This window comes from Diabrotica undecimpunctata, chromosome 5 (genome assembly GCF_040954645.1).
Source record: "Diabrotica undecimpunctata isolate CICGRU chromosome 5, icDiaUnde3, whole genome shotgun sequence".
In the NCBI taxonomy this organism is placed as follows: domain Eukaryota; kingdom Metazoa; phylum Arthropoda; class Insecta; order Coleoptera; family Chrysomelidae; genus Diabrotica; species Diabrotica undecimpunctata.
The window spans coordinates 90930956-90942169 of record NC_092807.1 but is presented as its reverse complement, the minus strand read 5'-3'; the positions used below and the strand labels follow the sequence as shown (position 1 = coordinate 90942169).

Here is an 11214-nt window from a genome sequence, read left to right as displayed (position 1 = left end):
GACTATAAATTATAATCATATTCAATTAAATGCCTAAATTTTCAATATGCTTTAAATATTTTCAATAAATATTTATTATTCTCAACGGATTCTATAAAAACTGTAATACTGCACTCATTATACGTTGATTAACAAAACTATTAAAAAAGGAATATATTCAGTAATATTTATATACATCGATTTTACCTTAAAAAAAAATAAAATATTTATGGTCTCGTATAATCAAATTGCGATTATTTACTGCTTCTGTATTTTTCCCGTCCACATTATATTGGTTATAAAAAATCTCAAAACAAACCAACCTGAATTTGGCTTCGCTGTAGTTGTTTTTTCTAGGAAAATACATTAAAAGCGAACGGAGGTTTTCAGTAAACCATTTCCTATGCGCGCTAGAATAATATGACTCTAAATGGCTTCTCTTTGCGGCCTTGAATAAATAATGAAATCATTGAGTCATATTACTTCTCATCGTCTGAACTTTTTAGAAACTGCATAAAATCTAAACAAAACAACTAGTAATATCGTTTTTGTTTAAATATTACTAATTTTTGGTAATAATATTATATCAGAATAGCAGATTCGGCGTCAATAGATATTCTTTCTAAAAAATATTTTGATCAACTTACTGTACCTACCTATAATAGTGCTAATGAACAAAGGCTAAAAAAGTTTTTAGATTGTGGCTGATATCAACTATTTTTACATTGTACAAATTTATTTAATGATGACAGGACCCAAAATTCGCAGAAAAAATTGGTATTTTCTTATTGTTACAAATATTATCGACACAATTATTGTAAATGCTTAGGTGTTATACGGCCTTACTAACCACAAAATGACTTTAGATGGTATATTATACTAACTAGTATATTTACAGCGAGAATCTCTTTTTAATCCAAAAAATCTTGGTAGACCATCTTTCAAAAAAAAGCTTCAAATCAAGTTTTCTACTCCGTACGACAAGATCCAATATTACATTTTTTTAAAGAGGTATCGCTCATCAGAGCTCCTAAATTTTCGCTTCAGGGTAGTGTGAAACTTCTAGTACTTTATGCAAAGTGAGCCCACCTGACCTTACCCACTAAACACCTCTAACTTCTACGGCAAACTCGAAAATACTCTTATCGAGTGTAACTTTTAAACCTGTTTTTAACTTCAATAGAGTGGACTATAAGAAAATGGTTACTTTTTATTGATATATAAAATTACACATTACTTCACAATGTTAAATTTGAATACATAAAAATATAAACTGAATAATTGCTCTTTTCACATTCGATGTTAAAATTGGAATGAATTCTTGTTCCTGTCTTTTTGTTGTCTTCACTGACGTCTTGTGACGTCGACGTTGCCGTATTGGTTTTAATTTTTAAGATCTTAACATCCTACCCCTTTTTAAACAGCATGTTCAAAGAACTGCTAAAAACCATCTTCATCAGGAAGAGGAAGTGGACAAATTTTTGCAGTACCACGTTTGAATGTCTTTTGCGCAGTTCTGACAGTTACAACTCGCACTGCACCATCATCCCCTGAGTGGACATCAACTATTCTTCCTAGTAGCCATTTAATACAAGAAAGGTTATCTTGCTTAATAAGCACTAAATCGTCAATTTTAATTGCGGGCTTGCGTGTTTTCCATTTATGTCGTTTTTGTAATTCCATTAAATAACACTAATGATATCTGGTGGTGAAATGAGTGAATGTCCAATAAGTAGGTGAGAGGGGGTAATTGGGTTAAAATCATTTGGGTCAGAGGACATAAAGATCTGGAGTTTAATGTTGCTTCTATCTGTGCTAACAATGTTGAATATTCTTCAAATGGTAAAATAGATGCACCTATAACTCTATGTAAATGTAACTTAATACCTTTAATATTAGACTTCCAAAGGCCTCCGAAGTGTGGTGTGTTTGGTGGTATAAAATGCCACATAGTTTGGTCTTGGGAACATATTTGAACAAATTCATCTTGCGAATTACTTAAGAACTGATATAATCTTTTTAATTCTCTAAAGGCACCAACAAAATTAGAACCATTGTCGGAATATAAATTTTTAGGAGTGCCACGTATACCAAATAGACAAATATACGCCTTATAAGTTTTATAATGTCGACCTTTTCTCTCCCTTAATAGTACCGGACCTGCATAGTCAATTCCGGTATTAGTAAATGGTTTTGAAATTTGGACTCTATGCAGTTTCGTACTACCTTTTTTGCAATATTCATACCAGCAGTGACTCAGAACTTTTGACGAACTGAATAGAGTAAAAGTTGTGGACCTGCATAGAGTTAAAGGATGTTTACCATCTAATAGATATGGATGTTTTTTATCAAAAGATAAGGATGAATTTTTTAACCTACTTCCTACTCTCAAAAAACCGTTTAAATCTACAAAAGGGTTTAAAAACAATAATCTATGCTTAACAGGTAAGTTTTCACTGTTCTGAATAATTGAAATTTCATTTTTAAAGCTATCCTTTTGGGACAATTTCGTTAAACATAAAATACTATTCTGTAATTCTAGGACACGAAGAGGACCTTTTAATTTATGAATTTGTTCTAGATTATTAATAAATCGCAGACAGTAAGCAAGCACACGTTTAAGCTTACTCAGAGAAGAGAACCTCGTAAATGGTTCAACATTAACAACAAGAGTCTGAAATGTTTTTTAAACTTCTGGATATTGACTGTTATCCGATTCTTGAAATTTGAGTGGCCAATATGGTATACCATACAATATTATTGGGCCATTCCACCAAATATTGCACTTGTATAATTTGTCTGTATACATGCCACGACATGTTACATCAGCAGGATTCTCTTTAGTATTGACATAACTCCAATTGGATATATCGCTTAATGTTTGAATTTCTAATACTGTATTACTAACAAATACTTGAAGTTTGTTGTGATCCGTGTTCAACCACTACAATACTATTTGGGAGTCACACCAGTAAAATGTTTTAAATTGACATGTAAAAGCATCAGAAACCTGTTTAACTAGACAAGCTAATAATAAAGCCCCACACAACTCTAATCTAGGAACTGTTGAAACCTTAACCGGAGCTACTTTTGTCTTTGAACACAATACTTTAACATAAACCGTTCCAAATTTATCAACTGTTCGTACATATGACACTGCATTGTCAGCATTTTTGCTGGCATCACTAAAGCCATGCAATTCTATGCTAATTGGTTCTTGACACATAATCCATCTAGGAATATTCAGTGTATTAAGGATACTTGACATAAAAAATTCCCATTTATTTCTCAAATCCAAGGGTACCTAATTCATCATCCCAATCCAAATGTTTTGACCACAATTGCTGAATCAAAATCTTAACAAAAATAATACATGGACCAATTAAACCAAGAGGATCATATATTCTAGCGATACTGCTAAGTACTATTCTTTTGGTAACATGTTGATTACTAGTATTATGTTCTGCAACTTTGTATGTTAATAGGTCTGAAACACTCTTCCATTGGATTCCTAAAGTCTTTACTCTATCATTTTCACCAAGTTCTAAAATATTGTTAAGTCTTTTATTTATTTATAATTTTTTATATTTGGTTGTGAATTCTTAATTTATAATGTCTTGTTCTTATCTTAATTCATTAAAAGGCACAATAATTTATATCAATTTATTTAACGAATAATACACATAATTTATATAGGCGAGCGTAACAATTAAAATCGCGGCCGCGGGTCTTCAGAATTAACTGTCCCTTCCAAATAAACTGTCCTGTTAATATATGCCAGTACCGTTAGCTAGAACCATCGACAGCCTTCTCGACTAGCGGCAAAATTATAACGGTAAAGGCAAACGGGTATTTTCACATCGGTTCGACCGTTTTCTGGAAGGTCCCTTCAGGTAAATAGAAGCCTCTCGTAAAATCTAAAACATAAACATGTGAATAAAAACATGTTTACAGGTTAAAACTATGACTTATATTTTTACGTAACATTGCCCCCCTCTCAAAAGATGGTTCCTCCTGGAACCTTGTCGGGACTAGAACTGGAACGGTATGCTGGTATCGGCAACTGGACCCTCTTTTACAACTTCCAGTTGTATAAAAATGACAAGGGACGGTTTTCTCTCCGCACCAGTAACTATGCGGATTGCAACAGACTAACACCTGGACTTCGGTGTCTTTAAAGATCTCCTCCACCATATTTCGAATAACCCTCCAATCTAATTGGCGGCACTACAACTTTGGCATGGCTAACTTTTGCACGTCGGACTCTAGTACGTGCTCTCTGAATTGAAGTAAGGCTTTCCATACATCTCGGTAGGTAGGTTGGTCACGGGCAGTGTCGTTTGTTACCAGGTAGAAAAGGTAACGTGATGCATCTTGGAGTTTGAAGGCTTTCCCGGGAGCTGGCACTTGGAATTGAAGTTCTGCAACTCGACCGAACTTTCTTCGAAATACGGATGCCAACCCTGGTGCGTCTTTGATACTGGCCGGGATGGTAAGGGCCAGCGAGTAGTCATCGGGAAGCGCGAGTAGATCTTGCTTTTCTTCAGTGATAACACCATGTCTTGTTTTACTGGTACCTTCATAGGCACCCATGAATTCCTCAAACGTGAGGTCAGACACATCTTGGACTTAGTTTACTTCCACTTCTTCATCTACGTCGTGGTCACCTTCGAAAGACGCCAACCGGTTATGGTGTACTATCATCGGCTTTCCCCTCAGAATCTAGTTTATTCGCTATTCGCTATTCGCTATTCGCTCCCCAAAACTGCTGCAATTTGGGAGAACAACCTTTTCGCTTCTAGGGATTATAGAGCCAGACTTTGTCGTTCTTCTTAAAGTAACCCTTTTCGGCTTGTGTATCGTGTGTATCGTGTGTATCGTACCGTCTCTTCATTCGGTCGCTAGCGATCTGAAGGTAAGAACGGACCAACTCATCTACTTCGTCCATTCTTCTTCGTAATTCGATCACATAATCTTCACCTGCTACATCTTCTCCAGGTCGACACCCAAACTCTAGATCACAAGGTAGTCGCATTTCGCGTCCGAATAGGACTTTGGCTGGTGTCTGGCCTGTTGATTCATTAACAGCAGATCTGTAGGCCATTGTGAAGAACGGAAGGTATTGGTCCCAGTCTCGCTGATGATCGGACACCATCTTTGTCAAATACTTGCCAACTGTCCTATTCATTCGTTCTACCATACCATCCGATTGCGGATGATACGCGGTAGTTCTTGTTTTCTTCATGCCTAGTCTATCACATATTCCTTGGAATAGATCGCTTTCGAAGTTCCTGCCTTGGTCACTATGGATCTCCAAAGGCACTCCAAATCGGCTGATATATTCTTGGATCATCTGCACTTATCTGGACTGGATCAGATATATATCACGCTGGACTTATCTGCAACGGGCGTGGCCTTCTGGTCTGGAAGTGGGTAAATCTCGACCCACTTAGTGGAGTAATCCATTACTACCAGTATGTACTTGCCTCCATTTTCACTTTCTGGAAATGGCCCAGCGATGTCCAAAGCTATTCTTTCAAACGGGCTTCCAACATTATATTGTCTCATAGGAGCTCTCCTTTTTCGGTAAGGCCCGTTACTCGTGGCACAAATAGTACATTTCTTACACCAGTCTTTTACATCGTCGGAACTGTTCATCCAATAAAACCGTTCCCGAATTCGCTGAAGGGTTTTCCTTACACCAAAATGCCCTCCCGATGGACTGTCATGTAACTGACGAAGTACTTCGGCTATTCTGCTCTTTGGGATCACCACCTGCCTTCTCTTCTCTGAACCGTCATCATTTTCCAGGACTCGTTTGAGCAAGCCATCTTCGATGATAAATGAGTCCCACTGGGCCAAATACGTCTTAACTACTGAACATAGGTTTGATATTTCCTGCCAAGGTGGTCGACGGTTTTACTCTTTACATTTTCGGATTTTCTGTATAACTGGATCTCTCTCTTTTGTTCTTTCCTTATCTTAGTAGGCGTCCAGTCGTCGTTGACAATCGTCGTTCTTAGCACTGCTGTTTCCTTGGATTCCCTTTTGTTGCAGTGGGAACACTCTGCTGGGCATGGCCTTCTGGAAAGAGAATCAGCGTTTCTGTGGCTAACTCCGGCCCAGTGCTCAATCTTAAAATCGTATTCTTGGAGTCGTTCGATCCACCTGGCTATCTGACCCTCTGGATTCTTAAACTGCATCAACCACTTAAGGGCGGCATGGTCGGTTCGGATTAGAAACTTTCTGCCATAGAGGTATTGATAGAAGTGCTCTACTGATTTAACTACTGCTAGAAGTTCTCTTCTCGTGACGCAATAATTCCGCTCAGGTTTTGAAAGAACTTTACTAAAATATCCGAGGACTCGTTCCTGTCCTCCTTGAATCTGAGACAGCACTCCTCCAATTCCCACGTTACTTGCATCCGTATCTAAGATGAACTCTCCTTCTGGCAGTGGATACCCTAAAATTGGTGCTGTTATTAGATGTTTTTTTAAGGTCTCAAAGGCATTTTGGCAGTCTGTATCCCAGCGGTATTCTCTTGCTTCCTCTGTAAGTCGCGTTAATGGCTCAGCGATATCTGCAAACTTCTTAATAAACCTCCGGTAGTAAGTACATAGTCCAAGAAAACTTCTCACTTGATGTTTGTCAGTTGATTTTGGCCATTCCTTAATGGAATCGATTTTTCCCTTATCCACGGCCACTCCTTCTTTACTGACTATATGACCCAGATAATTGACTTTACCTTGAAATAGCTGGCACTTCTTAGGGTTTAGCATCAATTGGACAGCTTTAAGTCGATTAAAAACGTTTTCTAAATTCCTCAAATGATCTTCGAATGTCTCCCCAAGACGATTATGTCATCTAAATAAACCAGGCATGTTTTCCAAGATAACCCTCTCAACACATTTTCCATAAGCCTCTCAAATGTCGCAGGAGCATTACAAAGTCCAAATGGCATAACGTTGAATTGCCACAATCCAGATCCTGTAATGAAGGCTGTCTTTTCTTTATCTACTGGGTCCATTTCTACCTGCCAGTATCCAGAATTCAAATCTAAAGTACAAAACAATTTACTTCCAGCCAATGTGTCCAATGTGTCATCGATCCGAGGCAGAGGATAACTATCTTTCTTGGTAACGTTGTTCAGCAAACGGTAATCCACACAGAACCTCGTCGTTCCGTCTTTCTTCTTAACCAGGACCACCGGAGAGACCCATGGGCTCGTAGAAGGTTCTACCACCCCGTCTTTCTTCATTTCCTGAACAATCGTTTCAGCTTCCTCTCTCTTCGCCTGTGGTAATCGTCGAGCTGTTTGACGAATTGGCTTAGCATTACCAGTATCAATTTTATGCTTAACAACGGTAGTTCTTCCCGTCTTTCCTCCTTTCGGTACGAAAATATCACGATACTGCCGAAGAAATTCCCTTAATTTCCTTTTCTCCATCTGATTTAGAGACTGTCCTGCAACTGCAACCATTTGGTCGAATTTGTCGTTGGAATTATCAGATGTTGTCGCCTGACGGATTATGGATGTCACAGGTACACAAGTTCCTACTTTTGTCTCTTTCTTGATGGTCACTGGGTAGTCGTTGCCATTGATCAGTCTCACAGGAATTTCTTTAGCCGAAGTCACCAATTCCTTTCCAATTATGATTCCACGGCCAACCTCATCGTCGTGGTTCCAAGGCTCCATCATAACAGGTGTCCCTTCGTCTACAATTCCCTGTAGTCGCGCTACTATGATCGTTTCGCTTCTCGCAGGCACGATTGTATCTTCTTTAATGGCTGCTAGCACAGTGTTGTTATTATGTGGATGAATAAATACCTCCTCGTTGCCAACTTTGATTACCTTATTCTTAAAATCCAATTGGAATCCATGCATATTCATTACGTCCATTCCTAATATAACATCCTCTTCGATGTCAGCAACTATAACTGTATGGACGAACTTTTCTGCTCCAGTTCCCAATTGTACCTGGATTTCTCCATGAATGTTGGCATTTTCACCTGTAGCGGTCCGAAGTCGCAACCTCGTTGGTAACAGTTTCTTACGGCTGTTTATAACTGTCGGGTGTATAATGGTTCTGGTCGCTCCGGTATCCACCAACAACGTATGCTTTTTACCATTTATTTCTCCATCTACATATACGCTATCCTCACGACATTTCAAAGAAGCTATTAGTATAAGAGGATCTTTGGAAAAGTTCCGGGTCGAAGCTGCTCCCCTAAAGCCGACTCGTTCTGGTTTTCCTGATGGTGAGTTTCTTGATTTTATAGTCTTCGTTTTCTTGTATGTCATGCTTTTCATCATATTAACGAGCTGGTCAAGTTTATCTTCATCTCCTTCCTCTTTTACAGTCCTAACTTTACTGTACCCGCCAGAGGCCTGCGTAGCTGACTCGTATTCGAGGGCGGCGGATAAGACATCAACCAGCGTCTTGTGCCGAGCTAATCGTAGTGTTCTCTACATTTCATGATCACGAAGACCATCAATAAACGTTTGAACGGCCAACTTTTCCATCATGTCTTCGGGAGCTGTTGGATAAGCATATCGTACTAATCTGGCAATATCTACCTCATATTCTTGAAGAGCCTCATCTGTCTTCTGTCTACGATTTTTAAGCTGCGACTGATATACATGCTCCAAATGTTCGTGGCCATATCGCATATTTAACCTCTTCTTCAGTTGTTCGAAATCATCGGTCTCCTCTACGGCTATGGTCTGAAGCACATCTAAGGCATCTCCTCGAAGAGCGATAGTCAGGTTTACAGCCTTTTCTTTTTCAGACCATCCATTCGCTCTTGCGGCTGATTCGAACTGTTTCATGTAGTTGTTCCATGATGATTTTCCGTCGAAAGTTGGGACTTTAACATGAATAGAACCTCCACTTCTTTCAAATTTCGGCCGTGTTTCCAACTTACATTTCGTCTCGTCTTCTTTTATCTCTACTCTAATTGGATTGTTTTCTCCCTCTGCTGTCCCTGTTTCCTCCAGCTTCTTTTCCATCTCCTTCCATATCTTTTCTTCGAAGGCCAACATATCGGCAGCAACTTGGTTTTTTAACGAAGACACTCTATCGTCAAGAGCAGACATCTCAGAAGTGACTTTAGAGATGTTAGCAGAAACTTTGCTTTCCAGAGACGAAATCTCGTTAGAAACTTTGTTTTCTAATGACGCAATGCCACCAGAAACTTTGGCTACATCAGAAGAAACTTTCGAAATATCGTCAGAAACTTTGTTCTCTAATGATGCGATGTCACCAGAAACTTTGTTCTCTAATGATGCGATGTCACCGGAAACTTTGTTCTCTAATGATGCGATGTCACCAGAAACTTTGGCTACATCACCAGAAACTTTCGAAATCGACGAGAGGACAGCATCTTCAAATATATAAGTCTCTGGATCTAGTCCTTCTTCTAGCAAAGCGTTCTTTAGTCGTTGGACTAACTCAGCCTTTTTTCCGTTAGAAGCTAATTCTCTGTCTTCGAGATGTCTTCTTAAATTAGTCACTGTCAGCTCATAAATCGTCGTCATTTTCACAATTTACAAATATTCACTTGTATTATTATTATAAGTCTAATTTATGTTCGATCCCACTTCTGACACCACTGTTAAGTCTTTTATTTATTTATTATTATTTATATTTGGTTGTGAATTCTTAATTTATAATGTCTTGTTCTTATCTTAATTCATTAAAAGGCACAATAATTTATATCAAATTATTTAACGAATAATACACATAATTTATATAGGCGAGCGTAACAATTAAAATCGCGGCCGCGGGTCTTCAGAATTAACTGTCCCTTCCAAATAAAATGTCCTGTTAATATATGCCAGTGCCGTTAGCTAGAACCATCGACAGCCTTCTCGACTAGCGGCGAAATTATAACGGTAAAGGCAAACGGGTATTTTCACATCGGTTCGACCGTTTTCTGGAAGGTCCCTTCAGGTAAATAGAAGCCTCTCGTAAAATCTAAAACATAAACATGTGAATAAAAACATGTTTACAGGTTAAAACTATGACTCATATTTTTACGTAACAATATTTAAATTTTCAGATGTGCCATAAAGACCGTTTAATATATGTTTACTATTTGATGTCCACTTTCTTAAATTAAACGAAGCTGACTGTAAAATTTGTGAAATCTGATTACATATTATAGTTCCTTGCTCTTCACTGCTGAATCCTGTTTGAGATCATCCACATACATATCACAATCTACCAATTCACAAGCAATTGGATAATCATGTTTATTACCTGCAGCTAATCGCTTTAAAAATTTAATAGCTAAATGTGGAGCACTAGTGGTGCCATAAGTCACTGTTTGTAGTTCATAATATAAAAGTGTATCATTGGGATTTTGCCGCCAAACAATATTTTGTAAATATCTGTTATCTGGATGAATTAAAATTTGTCTGTACATTTTTTCATTGTCTGCGATTACTGCAAATTGATGTTCCCTAAAGCGTAAGATAATCTTGAAAAAATCGTTCTGTTAGCTGGGCCCCTATGTTGAATATCATTCAGAGATAATCCTGAATTGGATTTGGCTGAACCATCAAATACAATTCTAACATCAGTGATAAGACTGTCTTCACGAAGAACAGCAAAATGAGGCAAGAAACAGCAAAAACTTTGAATTGACTCTGTATCTGTTAACTGTCTCATACTGTTCTAATTCTAAATATTCATTCATGAATTTAAAATATTTATCTTTTAAGGCTTTATTATTTTCCAATTTTCTCTCTTGAGAAAGTAATCTTTTAATTTCTAAATCTTTTGATTCACCTAATTCAGTAGATTCCAACTTTAGTGGAAATCTGACAATAAATTTTCCTGAACTGTCTTGAAAAACTGTTTTATTAAAATAATTCTCACAAAATGCTTCATCTTTTGACATTTTTGCGTGTTCATGGTGAATCTCTTCAATAGACCAAAATTTTTGAAGATCATCATTAATTAAGAAATTGCAGTTGACATGCTCTGTAATTGGAATATTAATTGGACCTGATAAAACAAACCCAAATACAGTGTTAACTAAATGTGGTTTATTTCTGCCTTAACTTATCCTATCGTTAAGAAGTATGTCCCAAAATGAATCAGCTCCTATTAATAAATAGACATTTTTGGAAATATTAAATGTAGGATTATCAAGTTTAATACCTTTGGGGATAGGCCAGTCAGCTACATCAATATTGCAAGATGGTAAATTCCCTGATATTTTTTGAAC

The 11214-nt window shown here is 37.6% G+C and overlaps 1 protein-coding gene across 1 annotated transcript; it reads right to left on the bottom strand.

The window, feature by feature from the left end:
• Nucleotides 1-10140: 10140 nt before the first annotated feature.
• Nucleotides 10141-10884, bottom strand: LOC140442362 (uncharacterized). Its single transcript, XM_072533436.1, has 2 exons — nucleotides 10655-10884; nucleotides 10141-10444 (listed from the first exon to the last, which is right to left on the bottom strand). The coding sequence occupies exons 1-2, from the start codon at nucleotides 10882-10884 to the stop codon at nucleotides 10141-10143; spliced, it is 534 nt and encodes a 177-aa protein (XP_072389537.1).
• Nucleotides 10885-11214: the final 330 nt, after the last annotated feature.

What these genes read in the sequence shown, in the direction of transcription:
- LOC140442362 (XM_072533436.1), bottom strand. Translation starts at nt 10,884, where the DNA reads ATGTCAAAAGATGAAGCATTTTGTGAGAATTATTTTAATAAAACAGTT. An exon ending in GAATATTTAGAATTAGAACA is followed by an intron (nt 10,445 to 10,654) that starts GTATGAGACAGT and finishes CTTACGCTTTAG; the next exon opens with GGAACATCAATTTGCAGTAA.